Below are 22,609 nucleotides of genomic sequence, written 5' to 3'. Positions count from 1 at the left end.
GTGTATTATATGAGGTAATTTTTGTAATCCATTGTCATTATTTAAATGTATAATTTGTTCAGGTTTGTTTTATTTCTTTTTAAATAAGATTTGTGTTTAATTTAATTCAAGTTATTTATGTTAATTTTTTTTTGTATTTTTCTTGTTGCATTTCCATTCTTTACCTGGAATGACCCATAGGTTCAGGTGCGAAAAATCACTTTTTTTTGAGTGATCTCCCTTATGTGTAACTCTCTGCTGAATTCACAAAGCATACCTTCATCTGTCTGCTTATTTTACCTCATAATCTTGTAACGCTCACGGCAGACTTCTGCCTCAGTTGTTGTTATTTAATTGTATTAAATCAGACCTCTTTCTTATGAAAGTACATAAGATATAAAGTATTCATCTTGTATTATAATTATTCTTTAAACTTTGACACTGAAATATATTTAAAAACAACACCTGTTATAAATTCTTATTTGGTTTGCATTTTTAGCTCACCTGGCCTGAGTAAAGTCAAGTGAGTTTATGCCATGGCGCTGTGTTCGTTGTCCATTGTTTGTCCATCCAGGGTCTTTTTCTCAATAACCACAATGGCAAGGGTGATGTAATTTGGCCAAAAGCATGCAGAGTCATGAAGGGCTACCAAGTTCGTTCAAATGAATGACCTTCACCCATATCCAAAGTCACAGGGGTCAAATGTTTTGAAAACAGCTTTTAAACGACTTTTTCTGAATAACCAAAAGGCCCAGCTTGGTGATGATATATGGATGGTAACATGCTGGGATAAAAGATTTACAAATCTGTTCAAATGAATGACCTTCACTTATTTATATTCAAGGTCACATGGATCAGTTGTCTTCAAAACTTTTAAACATCTTCTGAATAACCAAAATGACCATGTTGATGTTATTGGCCAGTAGATTGCTTGGATGAAGGGATACCAAGTTTGTTCAAAAGAATGATATTGACTCAAAATCAAGGTCACAGGGGTCAAATTTGTTTTAAAAAAGCGCTTCTGAATAATAAAAAAAAAGAATAGTTAAGTGATATTTGACCAGTGGCCTGCTCAGATGAAGAGCTTATAATCAAGTTTGTTCATTTGATTGACCTTTACCTTTTTTCAAGGTCACATTCTGGTATGGTTAAATGTGTAAAAAGTCTAGGGTGATGATATTAGCATATTGCATGCAGGGATATAGTTTGTTCAACTTAATGACTTTGTTAGACTTTCAAGGTCACAGGGACCAAATGTGTTAAAATCTTTTAAAAGTTCTTTTGAATGACTGACAGTCATAGATACTGATAGTTTTCCTGTAGCTTAATTTTAGTCCAAATTTAAGGTTACAAGTGAGAGATTAATACCAGGTGAGCAATACAGGTCCATTGGACCTCTTGTTAAGTTAAAATCACTTAAGTCAATCAATATCAATTTAAGGAAAATAATTTCCATGATAGGCCAGATGTTAGTGCAGACAGATATAATGCCTCCTTTATCCTCCTGTAGTCCCACCTAACTGACCCTCAGTAATTTACTGTTAGTAAATAGACCTATACATGTTTAACTTTGTACTGTGTCCCTTCTGGGATACCAACCTCTATGTTTGTGATTACAACTCTTATTAGACAGTATCTTCAGTCCCCAGCACCCAAACGATGACCATAGAAAGTGTTGAATGTTAGATTGTTTAGGAGGTATCCTCTCTGTTTTCAATGTAATACTGTTGAAAGTGATTCATCATTGTTGAATATGTGTTGTCGTGTAAACTTTACAACAGTATGATGTGACCTGTTGGACAGAACTCAGTGCTCCATCATATGTACTGAGGCTGGATTATTGAATGATATTTATCAACTTTTTTAAGTTGGAAGTTTTTTCAATTTATAAAGGCCGTATTCCTGTTAGATTTAATTAGAGATGATCACGATGTTGAAATGTTTGAATAGCTGGATTCCCCCTAGATACTGCATGAATAAGAATGGTTTTGGCTGTGGGGAATTTTTTGATTTCCAGTTAGGCTCCATTTAGAAAGAGTGATAGCAAGGTGTCCTAATTTCCAAGATACTACACAATTATAAAGGGATAAGGGTGGACTGTTGGATTTCCTAGATATCATTTACAGTTATTCTATTGTAGAGAAGTTGTTCCTTTAACCAATCTAAATATGGATATGTTTAAAAAAAAGAAAATGTTTAAATGAATAAGAATCAGTATCCCACTCGATCCCACTTTTGGACAAAGAATTTCAAACTTGTGTGTATTTTTAGGAATTAGTACATGTATAGAATGATGAAGATTTTCATGGCGCTTACTCCTTTTTGGAATGGATTTCTATTCTTTTCTATTATGTGACATGTGTGCATGCTTTAGAAGAAGAGAAATTGTGCTTCTACAATATAAACTGTATAGCGTTTCTGTTTTCCTGAGTATTCATCTTTACAAATCAATAATGTTTTCTACATATGATATAAGTGATGAAGAGAATTGTGCAGTAATGAATCTCTGGCAAATAACGGAAGCTACAGCTGCTGTGAATAACAAAGATCCGTGCCTCATCTTTTGGCCTGTCGGAGTGTGTCTGCATGTCCTGCTTGTCCAGCAGTTTCACTTTCTTATCCTCTTGTTGGTGGTTCTATTTTAAAGATGTACTTTGCTGAATATAATAAATAGCTCATCTTTGGGGCATGAGCAAGCTCTCACTGTACTTGCATGTGTTAGTTTAGACTCGTAGTACATCTTTGGGGCATGAGAATGCACTGAGCAGTACCTGCATGTGTTTGTACAGTTTTTGGACATGCCAGAAAGCACTCTAAGATGCATGTGCTAGTCTAGCTTCAGGATATAGTGCCACACAACTTTTTTCGCACAATATCTCATGAATATGCTTCTTTTATTTCTGATTATATATATATGCATTTAATTGATATGCTATCTCAACAACCTATCTTAACAACAATTTACAAAAAATCACGATCTGTTCAAGATTTTTAACGATAAGTTACGAAATTATCACATAATAAAAAATAAACAAAAACTCTTTGTTTTATCTGAAAATTTGATCTAGAGTTCTTAAACTTTAAATTGAAACTGTCATAAAAGAAAGGTAGAAAATGGGGAAAAAAAATAACATTATTTTTGTTATTGTTTATATATCAAGAGATCTTATAATAGAGCTTGTTCAGTGTCACAGATGTGACCGCGGGCTCTTTAGTGGTATCTGTCTGGTACAACCAGATTACAAGCCACTGACATCATCTGACCACCATATTGTCCTGGTCATTAACTCCAGAAGCCTTTTAGATGTCCGTATTAATCATTATTGGCAGACTAAGTTAACAGTTTCTGGACATCCATCTTTTATATGTGGTCTTTCCCCAATGTACTTTGTCGTATAAAGTAAGAAACGTCGGGTTAGATTTATTCGGACCCTTGAGTAATGGTCTTGTATATTGGATCACCTAGTCATTCAAATTAAAGATAAAGAATAAAGTGTTAGTATACTACATAGAATCAGGTCTATAAATGTTTTGACGGTTATGTGTTTTGTTTTTAGTGATAACAGATATGATTTTGTTTCTAGAGAGAGTAGATTATTTTGTTTTGCATGTGCAATGCTAGATCTTATAATTTTTGGTTCATGTTCGGTAGCATTTTTGACCATTGGACACTTAAGGTGGAAATGCTTGGTAGAAACTGACCAGTAACATCTGTATTTTTCTTCCCTACGACAGATTCCGTCATGCTGTTGTTAGTGCCATGACTGGAAACAAGAAAATGAGAACTGGCAGCGGAAAAGCTTCGGCGAGATTTGCAGAGGTTGTCCAGACTGTCCAGAACATCAACATCAAGGGCAAGATGCCTACTGGTAGGTCACTGAATCGAAGGTCATGGAAGTCTCCTTGTATCTTTTCAAGGGTTTCCATGTAAATCTTTTCTTTGTTTGTATGTTGCCCTGGTTTTATCGATTTTGAGTTCAAAATTATGGTTTTGCTGACACTCTGGTATGCTCTTGTTGTTTTCGTTCTTACATGACGTACTGATCAGAGGTACCCCAATATAAACAGGTTACTAAGGTCTCCGAAGTTATAAAACAAGCAACATGTAAATATGCTTGTAATGATATTGTCTTTTACTAGAGACAGTAACACAAAAAGCAATATGCCCACTACAGCCAGTCGAACTTGAAGAGCAACATGCTCAATGGAATAAGGTCGTTAACCAATGTCGGATGATTCTGCTTTCTGGAGTGTTTTTCTTGTCCCAAACCAAGTGGCTAGAATGCTTGCTGATGTTGAATGGGAATTTGACCTAAATTGTGTCTGCTGTAACATTTTCATGTGTCTACAATTTCATCTCTTGGTAATTAAATACCATCATATCTCAGTCCTTGTAAATAATACCTCAAAATAGTCTTCAAAATAGCAACGTTACCTCTGAAATAGCTTGCTACTGTATAGTCGCTAATATTCTTGTTGGGGTTTTTTTCCAATTTCGCGAATGCGGGAAAATTTTGCGAAATTTAAACCCTCAGGAATATTTGGAGATTGTGGCCAAAACTTTACCACTTCACACGTCTGTGATATCAGTTGAGCTGAGGCTACTGGGTCAAAACATTGTTTTGAAAGAAGTACAATAGAAAATATGTTAACAATTAATAGATGCTACATCTGCACATTCCTTTTACAATAGCAATACATATACGACTGCACGCATGATAGGAATTACAGGATAATGCTTTTGATAATAGCAAGTTGATTTCTATAGTATCTAGCAATTTATTAATTAATTGATTATGTAATGCAGGCGAGCTGTTTGGAAAGTTTACATTTGCCTCCGACCGTTACGCCGTACTGGAGAGCACTGGCACTTTAGATGTGGATGTTCTGTTCCACAGGAACCTTCCGTAAGTACTTGAAAAAAAATCCAGCTCAAGTCTTTTTGCCTTCACAAATACACTGTATTATGATTTGTTTCAAAGTTCTCCAGTTATTATATATGCCTATTGTGTTTTAAACCCTAAAAAAACATCAGTTCATTTATAATTTTCAGAATGAGGTTCAAAAAGGTTAAAAAAAAAAAAAAATATAAAGCATGCCTCACTTTTCAACATGATTGTAAATTACTCAAATTATCAGAAGCTTTGAACATGTGCTTGCTATAGATCCAAGCTTCTTGGCCATATATTCAGTTATAGTCAATGCTAGGTTGAATTTCAAAATCAGCGATTCTTAGGAAGAGATATGTAAAGAGTTATTTCGTAAGGATAAACTGCCACTACCATCGAGGGGTGGCGCGGTCTGCTTGTTTATGTACAGGCGTGTGACGTTATGTCTGTTTTTACGCAGTTCTGACCAAGGGTAAGCCCAGACAATGCCGCACCTAGATGCAAGATAGTTTCTATGTGTGCACTCCATCTGTCTTAGCTTTCTCTCATGTCATCTCCTTTCTATATATTATATACACTATATATACATCGTAATTTTTAGTCCAGGCATTTTTGAGGGGGGAAGGTGTTAATCGTTATTAAATTTGTCTGTAAAATGCCTGGACTATCTTGCCATGACTGAGCTAGCTTCTAGCATATATTGATATATTGTTTGATGTGACAATCACCTAGATAGAATATGGTGACCACATGTGAAGTTTTTGTCGTGTTTTAATTGTAGGTAGATATGGATTTCTTATTTGTTGTTGTGTCTAAGACTACTAAAAGTACATTTTGTTGTGTCTTTAAGACTCTAGATAGAAGTCATTGCCATGCTTCACCAGTAATAAGCCTGTATCCTGTAAATTGACTCTTTATACGGAAGAAACACATCAACTCTCTGGCAAGGGGTGGGCTTATTAGTGAACATGTGCTTATCACTGGTGAACAATGGTAAATAGAAATCACACTTATTGTTAACTTCTTAAGTGCTTAAAAGTAAGGTAGAATTCATGGTATTATTCTTATTGTATGCAAAGAAAACTAACAGATCTTATGTTTTTTTACCGGCAAAATCATTGCAGCATGTAAAATGCAGATAAATGAAAAAAAAAAATTAAAAAAAAAAATTTAAATCTGTGTTTAACTTTGTTTACATTGTAATTAAAAATGGAAAACTAAAATTTGTATACAGTGTTGTAATTACATGAATTTAGGAAGTTTTAACATTTTCTCAACTGCTGTGAAGTTGAATTTTCTTTATAAAGAATTTCCTGTGAAAATAGAACAAATACAGATGTAAAAGAAGAAGGAAGTGTTGTAGCTGACACAGAGCTGCATCAACATGTCATTAAAATTTGACTACTGTGCTGATTGTGCATGGAATTATCATGTTAACTGTTTGCTTTAAATTACCTTAAAAAAATACTGGTATACATATTTGGGGCCTGTTCTAAAGATATTTTCAGTCTGAATTTCGGCTTCCTGGTAAGGATACAAGTAACTTATTTGGAACCTATAATAGGCATATACTCATATCTACAAAAGATATAAAGCATCAATAACAAGCTTTGCATGTATTGGTACGCTTTTAGGGAACACAGTAAGGATCAGTGTGTAAATCTACAAAATAGAGTCAGGGCCATTAATAACAATTAAATGTACATATTGACAGATTTGGGGCCAACAACGAATCCTGCAGAACAGTTGTTTCACGTATATCTATATACATGGGGAATATGCAAATCTTGCTCATCATCTGCAATTTGAGGCCTCCCTAGATCTTGCATATGTTAAATCATATCTATATTTAGATTTTGTCAACACTATTAGATGAGATATGTATGAAATTACACGTATATTATCCTGACATCTAGTAGCTTTAGTAGGGCAAGAAATTGGAGACGAGTGATTGAATTTCGATGTCCTAGAGATGGCACTAGGATCGAAGCCTCCGGGCCTACCGTAATTGTCCTGGTCCGTGTATAAATAGAGAATGATGGGAGGTAGTGGGATTAGGGATCCGATCTGTTACCAGGTCTAATTCACCGATTATTGGTGACACCAGATAACGAAATCTATCAGTGTTAGTGACTCTGACCAAAGCTAGTTCTAGATTGCCATTAGCAATACACATCTGTAAACAGCTGGAGGTGGCCAGACACTGTGTTCCAAGGCAAAATCATAATAATATATAAGTGGAATGTTTATCACGGTATTATTGAAGCACAAATATTGCCTTGTTGACCTCAAGTGTATTTGTCTTATCTTCCTGTTGACCCAAATGACTTTGGGTATGTCTGTCCAGTCTATCTGTTGGCCACTAGCTGACCTCTGTGTGAGACATGTCTGTTTTTCGTATTCGTGTTGACCTCTGTGTGAGACATGTCTGTTTTTCGTATTTGTGTTGACCTTTGTGACTTCAAACGTGTTTGTCCTGTCTCTGTGTTGACAGAACGACTTTCGATAGTCTGTCCAATATCTCATGATCAGTTGACCAATAGGCCTTGGGGCATATCTGTCCTATCTCACTTTTGACCTGTGTGACTTAGGGCATATCTGTCCTATCTCACTTTTGACCTGTGTGACTTCTAGCATGTTTGTCCAATCTCCCTGTCGACCCAATTGACTTCGGGTACGGCTGCTGCATCATCTTCTTGGTGACTGATATGACTTTGGGTACGTTTAATCTAACTCCACTTCAAACGTGTAAAACCAAAGCGGACCACCATCTTGGATCTGAATGCACACATATGTATGTGTCCGTCCTACACCTGTTGTTAATCCTCCACATAGTTTTGTTTCTGATTCCTGTATCTATTGGATTTTTTTTTTTTAAGTTTCCCATGTTTTTTGCTCACAGATCCCCTATTATACCGTACCTCCAAAGGCAGCGCAGTGAAGCTATTATGGCACTTATAGGGTAAAGGCTGTAGTGTTCCACCACCAAACCTCAAACAGCACATAAATCCCAACACGTTGTTCAAAGTACTATAGGCATTGTCTCCTATTCATAATAGTTTGCCACATAGTCCGTTTTACACATGTAGTGTATGAACAGTTTCAATATTGACCTGTTAAAGGTGGTAACTTATTGTATGGTAAGTCACTTATGTTTCCTGATGCTATACTATCACAATAACACTACAAGTCACTCCTCTTTTGAGAGCTGAATTCACAAAATGAACATGCGGTAAATTTTAAATTCATGCAAATATATGCAAAAATTAATAACTACCAAAATACAAGTGATTTACAATACTAAAGATTGCTTGTCCAATTTACTTTAAATTTAAACGAAACATTTCAAACCTTGATAATTCTTTGAATCAGGAGTCTAAACTTTGAACAACTTGCCAATATAATCCTGTCCACTTTTCAGAATCCCCATAACATTCCTTTTTTTCAGGCCACATCTTGCTGTGTTCAACACATAATATTAACAAAATTACGAACATGAATGTAAAGAAATAATGAAATTTCTGAAAAACTGTTCTTAAAAAAGGAAAAAAAGTCATTGCATGCCTTCTAAATGTTGATGTAATCTAGCCTGTAGTATGTTATAAAGATTCTGAATAATTGATCGATAAATGTTACTCTGTTGCAGAATTACTGATAGTGAGTGAATTGATATACGTCACATCATTGTAGCTAGCTGTGCAGGTTTATTGATAAACATTGCTGCATTGCAACATTAATGTATTGCAGCATCGTTGTAAATAGTTGAAGTTTAATTGATAAATTTTAATGAATGCAATAATTGATAAATGTTAATGAATTCCATTATCATTGTATTTATAAAGTTAATTGATAAAACATTAATGTTTTGCAGCATCATTGTAATTAGGTAAAGTTTAATTGATAAACATTGATGTTTTGCAGCATCATTGTAATTAGGTGAAGTTTAATTGATAAACATTAATGTTTTGCAACATCATTGTAATTAGTTGAATTTTGATTGATAAACGTAAATGAATGCAATAATTGATAAACACTAATGAATTTGCTTTATCATTGAATATAAAGTTTTGATTGATAAACATTAATGTTTTGCAGCATCCTCGTTATTTAGGTCAAAGGTTGATTGATAAATATCACTACTGCAGCACGTAAGATATAAGAGATGAAACAAAATTAGATGACAATGTACGCACATGATTTACTTCAAAACTATCGTGAAATCTTGTCGGACTTGATCACTAAACACTAAAACCAAGGGAAGATAACTGTGTTATAGTTGTATGTTATTGTATTCCTTATCAATCAGTTTCTGTTTTGAAGTTATCTGCGCAATGAAAGTTACAAGTGGTTGCCCTATCTATCAATAAATCAATACAGGAAAGGGAAAAAAGGTCTCCTATAGTTATTTGCATTATCATAGTTGAATTGATTGGCTGTAATGGTCATGTGATAAGATCAACGGCACTTCACAGTCGTGTGAATACACAATGGTTGTTGATTCAGATATACAGTTTTCGATAAGCAGGAGTACATCATTTTATTAATTGGATTTAAATTAGATATACAAGAGGTTTATACCCTTTGTACTAGTAAGTGCTTGATGCGTAGAACCTTGCGAGACCAGACACAAATTAACGGCTTCTGCCAAAATTTGGAATCAAAATTTATGTGATAAGAACATATACATAACCCTTTAAATTTTTAAGTAAAAACTTAATAATAAAAAAAACTTATGACTTGATAGCAAGATGTGTGAAAAAGGTCTTCACCAGATACCTAAGTATCGTGGTACCATTCTAGCTGACTAGAAAACCGGTAATACACTACCTGATGCTATTATGAGTATCGTTTCCTGGTTCTGTGTAACGAGGTATTGCATCTTTGAGTGACCAGAGTATTTATACCATACTAACCTTCACTCTTGTTTTCATACCTGTGTACTTAATTTTATGTTTGTGTTAGGTTCAATTTGATTCCCTGCACATTTGTTTGAAAGTCATAATTGTTCAATTCCTAATTAAATGTTTATGGCTATAGATTGGATATGGTTTCTGAGTATGAAGCCCTTCCAATGATTCCCACATTGTGTTGTCTGACTGTTATACTCAATAATAAAGTGTGAAGCACAAAACCTTTGTATAAAGTGCAAAAACCCAAATGTGTAAAGTAAAAACCCAAATGTGTAAAGTAAAAAACCCTCATGTGTAAAGTAAAAAAACAAATGTGTAAAGTGCAAAACCCAAATATGTAAAGTGCAAAACCCAAATATGTAAAGTAAAAAAAAAAATGTGTAAAGTAAAAAACCTGAATGTATAAAGTGCAAAACCCTAATGTGTAAAGTACATAACCTTAATGTGTAAAGTACAAAACCTGAATGTATTAAGTGCAAAACCCAAATGTGTAAAGTATAAACCCATCACAGGAAAAGTATAAAACCTTGTAAAGTAACCAGCCATAATGTATACAAGGCAAGACCCAAATGAATAAAGTGCAAAACCTTTATGAGTAAAGTTCCAACCCTAATGTCTAATATTCAGAATTTAAAGTGTTAAGTACCAAACCCTAATGTGACAGTTAACATAGAAAAGGTGGAAATATTCTCATGGGGAAAATAGATATTCACATTCAAACTAAAACAGACAATTCAGCAATGATAATATGCATGGCTTTTGCTGTTGAAGTGCTTTCAAATACCATTTTAACTTATAATCAATAATTTAAAAAAAATAGCAAATAAGTAGAAATTTAAAATAACAAAAACAGAAATGTTACAGTTTGTTTTTTCTACTGTTCACAGGAAGCCTGGAAGTAAGCCACAGATTGCAGTAAGTATTTACATCAAGACCAGTTTAGTTTCATTTGCTAAACTAATTGCTACCCAAATGTTTTAGGCTGATTTCGATTTTAGCATGTGACTTCGATCCTGCCTCACATCCAATTGTAAAATTGAACATTTAACCTTTAAACCTCATAGTATTGAATAATTACCTATACAGGTTTGAGACATAGATTGAAGCAATTGACAGTACAGGAAGTTCTCAGACCGATTCAGGAAGTTCTTCTGTCCGTAACCAGCAATGATAATACCAGCCATCTACGTAGACTGAAGGCTTAATTATCTCTAAAAAGAGCAAGTGCTCGACAGAAAGTTTGTCACTTTCAACCAGCAATACACATGTCAAACGCCAAGCCGGTAGATTTTCTCCTTAAGCCAGCATTTATGGACACAAGATTTCTCGATTATATCAGCAATACTGATACGTTTTTAATTATTGTGTAACAGAATGGAGATGCCGGAGCTGCGAAGGGAGGTAAGGTGGCACCATCGTCTGAGTCAGAGCAGACGTTTACTGGGGACGTGACAGTGGAGTATGAGACGAGGGAAGGATCAGCCAAGGCTGGCAAGGACTTCAAGTACACTCAAGGGTTCCTCGTAAGTACACTCAAGGGTTCCTCGTAAGTACACTCATGAGGTCCCCATAATTCCACTCAAGGGTTCATTGTAAGTACACTCAGAACGTCCCAATAGGTACACTCAAGGGTTCCTCGTAAGTACACTCAAGGGTTCCTCGTAAGTACACGCAGAAGGTCCCCATAAGTACACTCAAGGGTTCCTTCTAAGTACACTCAGAAGGTCCCCATAAGTACACTCAAGGGTTCCTTCTAAGTACACTCAGAAGGTCCCCATAAGTACACTCCAGGGTTCCTTGTAAGTACACTCAGGAGGTCCCCATAAGTACACTTAAGGGTTCCTTGTAAGTACACTCAGAAGGTCCCCATAAGTACACTCAAGGGTTCCTTGTAAGTACACTCAGGAGGTCCCCATAAGTACACTCAAGGGTTCCTCGTAAGTACACTCAGAAGGTCCCCATAAGTACACTCAAGGGTTCCTCGTAGGTACACTCAGGAGGTCTTCATAAGTACACTCGAGGGTTCCTTGTAAGTACACATAAGTACACTCAAGGGTTCCTCATAAGTATACTCGGTAATCGTCTAGAAGTACATTCTGATACTCCTTGTAAGTTCACTCGAGGAGTCCACATCATCAAACTCTTCAATTCCTTTTAAGTACATTCAATTATCCCCTGGGAGTACACTCTGATACTCTTTGTAAGTATACTGGGGGAATCCTGATTATTGCACTCAGGAATTCCTTTTAAGTGCATTCAGGGATTCCCAGTTCAATTATTGATTACTCGTATTTACCCTCAGTAAGTGTTTGATAGTATACACAGAGATTCTTCACAAGTTAAATTATGGAATTCTCCATATTAGTACATGCACATATTTCCTTAAAGTATATGTATGTATTTTCTGTAAGTATATGCAATAATTTCCTTAAAAGACATACATAGATTCCTCAATACACACAGGGATTTACCCGACATACACACTGATTCCCTGACAGGTATAAATTTAGGAAATTGTGTTGAGAATACAAATATTATTAAGTTATCTTTGCTTCATTTAGGATATCTAATAACTCATGGACTGTTTACATATATCCTAAAGTACTATCCCTAGGAGTTCTCTAAACATCTGGCATTGCATTTGGAACACCAACAGTTCAGTTTTTCCACAGTTACCTTAATACAAATATGTGTCACAATATTTTTGCAGACATTCAAGGAGAATGAGTTCACCAAGTCCATTACAATCCCCGTCATCAATGACCAGCAGTTTGAGAGTGATGTTGACTTCTACATCATTCTGAAGAACCCCAACAACGGCAGTAACATTGGCGACCCAAGTGTCACCAGGGTTACCATCGTGGACGATGACGGTAGGTAGCCTAGATCTATACTGATGTCCGCTCTGTTTGTAATTCGGACAATTTTTGATGGAGGTGACAGAGCATGGGTAGCTATTGGTCGAGTGTACAAATGCATTAAGACAAGTTTTCTTCAACTTTGGAAGTCAAATCCACAACTATCAGTAAGTGGTATTATAACTTCTTGGATCTTATGACAGACCAGAACTGTTTCCAATGAATTGAAAACGAAAACATTTCTTTTACATATCTTATGTATGAAAGCTGATGGATTTGCATGAGCAGTTTGTTTTGGAATTATGATTGTTATTGCTAAAAGCTAGAAAAGAATTTGTCATTTTGAAATATATTTTTTTAGAAAAATAAGATGTTTACATGTATTTATATCTACTGATTTGTCTACAGAGCCTGGGGAGTTTCTGTTTGAACACCCTCACTGCTATGCAGATCTGAAGTCGGGCAAAGTGAGTTGCCGGGTGGTGCGGGAGCATGGCTTTGATGGCAAGGTCACCATGGAATACTCAACCATGTAAGCGAAGTTAGAAAGGATTGGGGTCAGTACTAAGGACGACCGTGTTGTTGTTGTTTTGGAAGTTGTATTATCAGAACATCTTTACAATACAGAAGAACTAAGCTATGCACTTTTTAGCTCGCCTTGACCCACTTCCAAGGTCACTGGGGTCAGATGTTTTAAAATCTTCAAACGACTTCTTCACAATAACCAAATGGCCAAGGGTACTGATATTGGGCATGTAGCATGCTGGGTTGAAGGACTGCCAAGTTTGTCCAAATGAATGACCTGGACCCACTTTCAACCTAATGTCCTTGTTCGACATTCAAGGTCACAGCGTCATAATATTATGTTTAAATCTTTTAATAGGTTCTTATTAATCAAACACTGATATTCTGCCTGTAGCTGTACTTAAGTCCACTTTTAAGATTACAAGAGTAAAATTAATACCAGGTGAGCGATGCAGGCCCATTGGGCCTCTTGTTTCACTGAACCATGCTGTTTGAGTTAACACAGAGCACAGTGATATAAGATGTTTAACATGTTACATTGATCCAAATTGTTCAACATATCACAATGAACTGATTACGGAGGCACGGTAGTCTAGTTGTAGGACGTCTGGCTTGTGACCAAAGGGTTTCGGGTTCGAGTCACGGCACGGCACCGTGTTGTTTCTTTGAGCAAGAAACTTTACTTCGCTTGTTCCAGTCTACTCAGCTGTAAATGAGTACGTGGTTGGGCAGTGCTAGAATTGTTGAATGCTAGCTGTGAGCGCCCAAATGGCAGCACCGGCTGTATGCTCCCCAGGGAGTTAAGCTGGTTGCAAAGGCCCTATAACCACAGATAATAATGTGTGAATCGCTTTGAGGCGACCTATAAACTAGGTTGTGATAAAGCGGTATATAAGAACCTCAAATTATTATTAATATTTTTACTAACTGAACTGTCAGCATAAGCTTTTATCGAAGTTTATAGATTACGTAATAATAAAGTCAATGTCTTGTTTTTCCTTAAGAAATAAACTTTTCATTTATAATTTGCAGTGATGGTACTGCGCCAGGGGGTAAAGAAATCGGAGCCAATGCTGACTACGTCCACACTGAGGGCATTTTGACCTTTTCTCATGCTGAGACCAGCAAAACTATTGAAATCAACATTAAAAAGGATGCCAAGGTACAAACCTGTATTCCTTGTATTTCTAATTACATAAAATTGATATTAAGTTTATTTGATTTATTTTAACATATGGTCTGAACTAGCTTCATGATTGTACACACTTTCACTAGTCTATACTGTAGTTTTAGAGGCGTCGTAATTTGATTTTCAAAAACAACAGTCCATTGACTGACCATGCATGTCATGATGCAGGGTACAAGTGCTAATGTCTTAATTTACATGTAGATAGATATACAAAATGTATGCTTTTCTGATATATTTTTGAAAAATGAAAAATATCAGTTGCCAACATTATTTTCACTCTATTCAATGTGATTGTCTAAGTTAAACACCAATAACTATGTGTATCATTTAGGCCTTGGTTTTTTATCACATTTGAACATGTTCCGGTGTTGATCTTGTAACATGCGGATCAATCAATGCAAGTAAAAATAAATAAAGATTACATATCAAACAAAGTGTCAAAAACACGTTTCAGGGTGCTGCTAACGAGGTGATTACTTTTCATCATTTTTTAATGTTAAGAATTATCAGGATTAAAGTATGGCTTCAACAAGACTACAGTCCAGCTTTTATTGACACATAACATTAAAACTGATCAACTGGAGATCTTGCAGCATCCTTGAAGGATCAGTAACTTGTACATAAGAAGTTTTTTGACTGGTTTATGGCCTGGTGCCTTATTCCTTTTGAATTTATTTAAGACTTATACAGTTATTTAGTCTGAAAGTAATGATTACTTAGCATGTTTATCTATCTTAAATTATTAAATTAATCATAAAATCAACAACTAAGTAGATGAACATAGTGATGAATCCTGACCATTTTAGTGCAACTTTTTTCCTCCTGTATTTGGGGAAAATCCCTGTCTAGAATAAATTTCTATGTTGGGAAAAGGTAACAAACTGCATGTACTCTATAAATCTAAAGTAATCCTTTTAATACAACAGAGATTTCAAAAAAAAAAAAAGAAAAAAAAAAGGGTAGCATGATACATTTAACCAAATGTTTGCAAGTTTATAAAATAGATGCCTCAGATATGAGGAATATAACACGGTTATGGGAAAGATATAGGTTCCTTAACTGTGAAGTTGTAAATGGGATGCCAATTATAAGAGAATACTTTAGAATTATTTCTCAAAAGAGAGTTTACTTAACACAATGGTTGGTTTGACCTGCTTGAGAAAAATGTCTGGGCAAAGTACAGTAAATAAATTGTCACATTAAACCCTGACAACTTACTCAAAATTTCTCTTCTAAACTTCAAAAACTACTACATTTTGAAATCTTAATTAGATATTGTATGAAATTTTGAATATTGACTTTTGACAGAACTTTGATTTTGCAGATGTCATAGGTGCATCGTTACTGGGTAAGAACCTGCCTCAGTTAGATGCTACGTGTTTGACCGCTAGTTACACATACTCCGCTATCGGATTGGCTACTGCAGTGTTGCTTTGTAGTAAACAGCCTCCCACCCTACGCTGGTGTCACTGTCTAACTTTACTGTCTGTTTTCCAGGGTTCCAAAAACTTCATCATTGCCATAAAGAACCCCAGTCTGGGGGCTAAGATAGGGCAAAGGAGTGCCACTGTGTGTCACATCAACAAAGGTACAGTTACAGTATATAATCAGCTCATAACCCTCTGTAGAGCCACACGAATATATATTACGCTGAGGGCATAGCTCAAGCCTCCCTTATACCACTGTAGTCTACTGTTACTGTATCTTCAGTTAGAATTAAAAGATTTATGGATGATATGAAACATGCAGTTTAGCTTTATGAAAACAAAATTATTGTGTGTGATTAAAAAAGTCACTGCTTGCACATTTTGCTTAATAAAACAGACTTCATTTTATTGGCACCAACTCAAAATTCAGGCATCAAACTGGGTGATAGTTTTGCTTTCATTGACACATTTTTATGCTCACCTGGCCCGAATTAAAACATTTAAACAACTTCTCCTGAATAACCAATAGGCCTTAGGTGCATACATTTGGCCAGTAACATGCTGGGATAAATGGCTACCAAGTTTGTTCAAATAAATGACCTTGATTTATATTCAAGGTCACAGGGGTCAAATATGTTTAAAACCTTTAAACAACTTCTTCTGAATATTTGAGAGGCCTAGGGTGATGAAATTTGTCCAGTAACATGCTGGGTTGAAGAACTACCAGGTTTGTTCAAATAAATGACCTTGACTTATATTCAAGGTCACAGGGGTCAAATATGTTTATAACCTTTAAACAACTTCTTCTGAATAACCAAAATGCACAGGGTGATGATATTTGGCCAGTAGCATGCTGGGATGAAGGGCTACAGAGTTTGTTCAAATGAATGACCTTGACCAACTTTCAAGGTCACAGGTGTCATATGTCTTAAAAACTTCAAACAACTTCTTCTCAATAACCAAAAGGTCCAGGGTACTGATATTTTGACCTGTAGCAATCAGGGCTACCAAATTTGTTCAAATGAAGGACCTTGACCCACTTTCAACCTAATGTCATTGTTTGACATTCAAGGTCACACTGATATTCTGCCTGTAGCTGTATTTTAGTTCACTTTTAAGATAACAAGTGTGAGATTAATACCAGGTGAGCGATGCAGGCCCATTGGGCCTCTTGTAATTGTATTAAATTCATACTGACGGTCAGTATAAAATTAAAGGGTCATCACATGACACCTCTAAACTAATGACTTTTGGACATCCTTGTTTGAGGTGTAATAAAGTTTGTTCTTGCATACTAGACTGAGATATCCACATTAAAATTATATCCGACCATGGGTCTGGATCGCTTACACGCGCAGAGTGGTGGGGGAATTATAGTGATCTTTCAGGGTCACGCTTTTTGTTCGTGACATCATTTTATGACGTTTTGGGGTCAGTCAGGGTCATTAACGTCATATGCAAATGAGAAATGTGCGGACAGTTTATAACTTTACTAGAAGAACAGCTGTTTTTACGGGTTTTAGGTAATAAGCGAAATATTGAATCCATCCCTGATGTGAGGTATGGATAAGGTAATTAAAACCTAAGGGATACAATATTGAGCAGCAGACCTTCCGCAAAGCCTTGGGTTTGAATAACCTCATCCATACCTCACATCAGGGATGGATTCTGTTGTTCTCCACATTGAAATGTACCACTACTGTGCTGGTGTTTTAAGCGAGATGAATTTATTCTAACGTCTTCTTGTCTACATGAAACTTGTATGACAGCAAATTTACTACTTTTGATCTGATGGCTTGTTTAAATCTTCTTATGATCGCATATTGTTGAAATTAATATCAATCACTCCTGATTAAAACTTGTCATTATTCCTTTGACCAGAATCTGTGGATGACCGAATTGCAGACGTCATGAACGCAGAGGCAGAGGGAGAGGAAGAAGATATCAGCTGGGGAGCCCAGTTTGTCAGGTATGCACGCAGCACAAAAATAACAGTCATTGATCATTGTACATTTGTTAACAATTTGTAGAGTACAGAAAGGGACCATTTATATTTGAAGGTAGAGTACAGGCATTTCTTACATAATACAGTTTAATACTTATTTGTCCAGCAGACCTACTTCTTACATTTGAAGAACTACATAGTGAATTCAGATGATCTGATTCATGTGATAGAAAGTAAGGAAAATTAAGGAAAGCGTTGTTTTAGCCTAATTCTTTTGACAATGTATTTCAGTGCCCTAACCATTGAAGGATCCACTGATGAGGACGGAAATGAGGTGAATCCAAGCTGTGTTGATTACTTGTTACACTTCCTCACCATTCTGTGGAAGGTGATCGGGGCCTGTGTCCCTCCCACGTAGGTATACTTGTCATAGAACCTCACCATTCTGTGGAAGGTGATCGGGGCTTGTGTCCCTCCATCGTAAGTATACCTGTCATAGAACCTCACCATTCTGTGGAAGGTGATCGGGGTATGTGTCCCTCCCACGTAAGTATACCTGTCAGAGAACCTCACCATTCTGTGGAAGGTGATCGGGGTATGTGTCCCTCCCACGTAAGTATACCTGTCAGAGAACCTCACCATTCTGTGGAAGGTGATCGGGGTATGTGTCCCTCCCACGTAAGTATACCTGTCAGAGAACCTCACCATTCTGTGGAAGGTGATCGGTGCCTGTGTCCCTCCCACGTAAGTATACCTTTCATAGAACCTCACCATTCTGTGGAAGGTGATCGGGTCCTGTGTCCCTCCCACGTAAGTATACCTGTCCTAGACCCTCACCATTCTGTGGAAGGTGATCGGGGCCTGTGTCCCCCCCACGTAAGTATACCTGTCATAGAACCTCACCATTCTGTGGAAGGCGATCGGGGCCTGTGTCCCTCCCACGTAAGTATACCTGTCCTAGACCCTCACCATTCTGTGGAAGGTGATCGGGGCCTGGGTCCCTCCCACGTAAGTATACCTGTCATAGAACTTCACCATTCTGTGGAAGGTGATCGGGGTCTGTGTCCCTCCCACGTAAGTATACCTGTCATAGAACTTCACCATTCTGTGGAAGGTGATCGGGGTCTGTGTCCCTCCCACGTAAGTATACCTGTAATAGAACCTCACCATTCTGTGGAAGGTGATCGGGGCTTGTGTCCCTCCATCGTAAGTATACCCTTCATAGAACCTCACCATTCTGTGGAAGGGGATCGGGGCCTGTGTCCCTCCCACGTAAGTATCCTTGTCATCGAGCCTCACCATTCTGTGGAAGGTGATCGGGGCCTGGGTCCCTCCCACGTAAGTATACCTGTCATAGAACTTCACCATTCTGTGGAAGGTGATCGGGGTCTGTGTCCCTCCCACGTAAGTATACCTGTAATAGAACCTCACCATTCTGTGGAAGGTGATCGGGGTATGTGTCCCTCCCACGTAAGTATACCTGTCAGAGAACCTCACCATTCTGTGGAAGGTGATCGGGGTATGTGTCCCTCCCACGTAAGTATACCTGTCAGAGAACCTCACCATTCTGTGGAAGGTGATCGGTGCCTGTGTCCCTCCCACGTAAGTATACCTTTCATAGAACCTCACCATTCTGTGGAAGGTGATCGGTGCCTGTGTCCCTCCCACGTAAGTATAGTATACTTGTCATAGAACCTCACCATTCTGTGGAAGGCGATCGGGGCCTGTGTCCCTCCCACGTAAGTATACATGTCATAGAACCTCACCATTCTGTGGAAGGTCATCGGGGCCTGTGTCCCTCCCACGTAAGTATCCCTGTCATAGAACCTCACCATTCTGTGGAAGGTCATCGGGGCCTGTGTCCCTCCCACGTAAGTATACCCGTCATAGAACCTCACCATTCTGTGGAAGGTGGTCGGGGCCTGTGTCCCTCCCACGTAAGTATACCCGTCATAGAACCTCACCATTCTGTGGAAGGTGGTCGGGGCCTGTGTCCCTCCCACGTAAGTATACATGTCATAGAACCTCACCATTCTGTGGAAGGTCATCGGGGCCTGTGTCCCTCCCACGTAAGTATCCTTGTCATCGAGCCTCACCATTCTGTGGAAGGTGATCGGGGCCTGTGCCCCTCCCACGTAAGTATACTTGTCATAGAACCTCACCATTCTGTGGAAGACGATATGTGCTTGTGTGTATCTGGTATAAGTATTTTTCTCATAGAAACCAGCTGTTCTTTGAAAAGTGATCAGAGTCTTTGTTTTCATACGGAAGTATTCTTCTCATGGAACCTAGGCCTGAGATCAGTGCCATGGTTCCTGCCATGCAAATGAACTTATTATAAAATCCAGCCATTTGTTGGAAGGTGATTAAAACTGGTATATCTTCCTGTAATGTTTCATTCCTTTACATTTGAATACCACTGTTAGCTAATCATTGTAATGTTAATGCATCTTCATTCAACTGATTAATGGTGAACAAGTCTGATATTTTTTCTTTCGCAATCACAGAGCGAATGCAGTATGTGTTTCAGTGTTAACTAGTCCTTGCTTTCTTCAGTAAACATTTGATGTTTAGTCTTACTATTAGTAATGGATTCTTGTGAGGCCTAGGGCAAGAGGGTAGATGTTGAGGGTATCGTGCTTGTTACAGGAAATATCTTGGAGCCTGGCCTACCTTTGTCCTGTCCCTGTTATACATCGGAGCTCTTACGTTTCTAGTGGAGCAGGTAAGATATAATTTGGAAATTTAGCAATCACTAATAGTTACAGCTGTTAATACAAAGTCTTCAAATTAAAAAAGCTGTTTTCCTAGTAGAGTTATATCCAAGTTACAATTACACAAAAAAAAACAATGCCCAATCAATGCCTATAACGTCAAAATGTCCTCGTAACCATGGAAAATGTTCTGACATCACAGGCCCCTAGCAACCAAGGATAGGGTATAGGCAAAATACTTGTGTCTTAACAATGATTGGAAAACCGATGCAAATAGTTGTCATTATCTGTATTTAACAGCTTGGCCATCTGATTGGCTGTGTGGTTGGTTTGAAGACAAGTGTAACTGGCATCACCATCATCGCCCTGGGAACGAGCTTACCAGACACGTTTGCCAGCCGAACTGCAGCAAGACAAGACGAGCATGCAGACGCAGCCATAGGCAATGTGACAGGTAAGACATGGATAGTTTATGGAAAATGTGACAAGTAAGACATGGATAGTTTAAGGAAAATGTGACAACTGTATTCAGCATATTTATATGAAGCTTGGCCTCAGTACTGTCCCCATGCTGAGGAGTTTTACTCCATAAATGCCGTTGCACTCTCAGGGGTATTCTACCAGTTGTTGATCATTCATATACTTATAGGTACTGCAACCAATTAGATTAGTCCTCCATGATTGTCTGTTTGTCCAGGCTTGGCAGTGCAAGCCATGCTTACCCATATACCAATACAAGCTCAGCATTCCCTCCCAGTCATCTGTTTCGCCAGGGTTGCCAATCAGCTGGTCAGTATTATGTTGGTGACATACCCATACCACTTGAACACGCCCGCCTGCATGCGGTTCCATGTTTCAATTTTTGAGATTTTTGGTCCACTTTTGTCCCTTGGTTAAGGGAGTGTCCTCGCACAGGAGTCACTTTTAACTTGTTGGACAAGCTTATTCTCTCCGGAGTTTGGGTTTGGCCATCAGTGAAAGTGAAAGAGTAAAATTTTATCTGAAAAGCACCCTTTGGACAGGCATAGTTTGTGCTATTGAAAAGAAGATGTGCATAATTGATCTCCAATGCCATCACATTACCGACAGAGACCTCGGACAACTTACGTAGTTCTTTAGAATAAATGGATGTAATCACTGGAGGACTCGTTCAGACAGGTTTTTCATGGAACTTGTCAGATTGCATTGCGTAATCAAATAAGTCGTCCTTGTATGTTTTCAAACAATCCTGATAGAAAACATTTACTGTGATATGTGTGTTGAAAGGTAATTCTATGTAGCTGTGCAAGTGATTAGAGACATTCTGATGTGGTTTTCGTTCTGCAAATAGCCGGCGTGGTCTCGCTTCATTTCTGACTTTAACAGGAAGTACTGGTTCACTTTCGCCTTGATAAAGGATTGGGTTTGGACAGGCCTCAGGTCAGCCATTTCACTCCACAGTAGAATTTGGTTCTGATGGCTAAATACATTCGCTTCAGTTGCGATGACAAGGTTTACGAGTTCCAAGAAAATTCCATGTGGCGTTGAAATATCTTTGGTTGCATTGGGCGGTGAGTTTTCTGTGACCTCGAAGTAATGGTGATAGCATCTACCTGGATGATTCACACATGCGTCACATAGAGTAGGATCGTTGATGTAAATTACCCAATTGTCTTTCAACTCTTGCTTGAGATGGGTTTTATTCCTTCCCGAGCGAAGTCAAGCCATGGACCTTTTTTCCTGAGACTCCTATCAATATGATTCTGGCTATTGTCCTTCAATCACTGGAGAAATTTGTGAAGACAAGAAACTTTCATTTTTTCTTCATTGATCGTTCTCAAGCCCTGTTACATTGGTTCCTCAGTTTCCTTGCGTTGGTTTTCTCCCTGACAGATATGATACCTAGGGGAGATTTCACACTAGACCGCTCCAGATTTTTCTTCTTATCAACAAGGTTCTTTTGCTGTGGCTTTGCGACGTCATGCTTTCCTTGGCAACGTCGGCAAAGGAAATTGCATGTTGGTGAGCGAGTCTGGCCAGAACGATGCACTTTGGTAAAGAGATTATCCACCTTGTAATCACTGGAGGACTTGTTCAGACAGGTTTTTCATGGAACATGTCAGATTGCATTGCGTAATCAAATAAGTCGTCCTTGTATGTTTTCAAACAATCCTGATAGAAAACATTTACTGTG

General features: G+C 37.7%; 1 protein-coding gene across 13 annotated transcripts in view; it reads left to right on the top strand.

Annotated features, from left to right (window-relative positions):
• LOC110453732 (sodium/calcium exchanger 2-like) overlaps window positions 1-22,609 on the top strand; it is a 211,920-nt gene that overhangs the window by 184,032 nt on the left and 5,279 nt on the right. For 11 of the 13 annotated variants that reach the window (XM_021502826.1, XM_021502838.1, XM_021502837.1 and 8 more), the window contains 13 exons: window positions 3,715-3,848; window positions 4,787-4,886; window positions 5,329-5,340; window positions 10,666-10,693; window positions 11,152-11,301; window positions 12,489-12,651; window positions 13,045-13,168; window positions 14,194-14,323; window positions 15,848-15,938; window positions 17,659-17,746; window positions 18,014-18,136; window positions 20,372-20,447; window positions 20,737-20,890. In XM_021502826.1, the coding sequence (XP_021358501.1) occupies window positions 3,715-3,848; window positions 4,787-4,886; window positions 5,329-5,340; window positions 10,666-10,693; window positions 11,152-11,301; window positions 12,489-12,651; window positions 13,045-13,168; window positions 14,194-14,323; window positions 15,848-15,938; window positions 17,659-17,746; window positions 18,014-18,136; window positions 20,372-20,447; window positions 20,737-20,890 (1,373 nt within the window). Of the gene's footprint in view, window positions 1-180; window positions 187-3,714; window positions 3,849-4,786; window positions 4,887-5,328; window positions 5,341-10,665; window positions 10,694-11,151; window positions 11,302-12,488; window positions 12,652-13,044; window positions 13,169-14,193; window positions 14,324-15,847; window positions 15,939-17,658; window positions 17,747-18,013; window positions 18,137-20,371; window positions 20,448-20,736; window positions 20,891-22,609 lie in introns of all 13 variants that reach the window. The other 2 variants (XM_021502836.1, XM_021502832.1) reach the window with 2 other exon arrangements.

The sequence above is a fragment of the Mizuhopecten yessoensis genome, unplaced genomic scaffold, assembly GCF_002113885.1.
Source record: "Mizuhopecten yessoensis strain PY_sf001 unplaced genomic scaffold, ASM211388v2 scaffold7493, whole genome shotgun sequence".
Lineage (NCBI taxonomy): Eukaryota > Metazoa > Mollusca > Bivalvia > Pectinida > Pectinidae > Mizuhopecten > Mizuhopecten yessoensis.
This window is presented reverse-complemented; position numbering and strand designations above follow the sequence as displayed.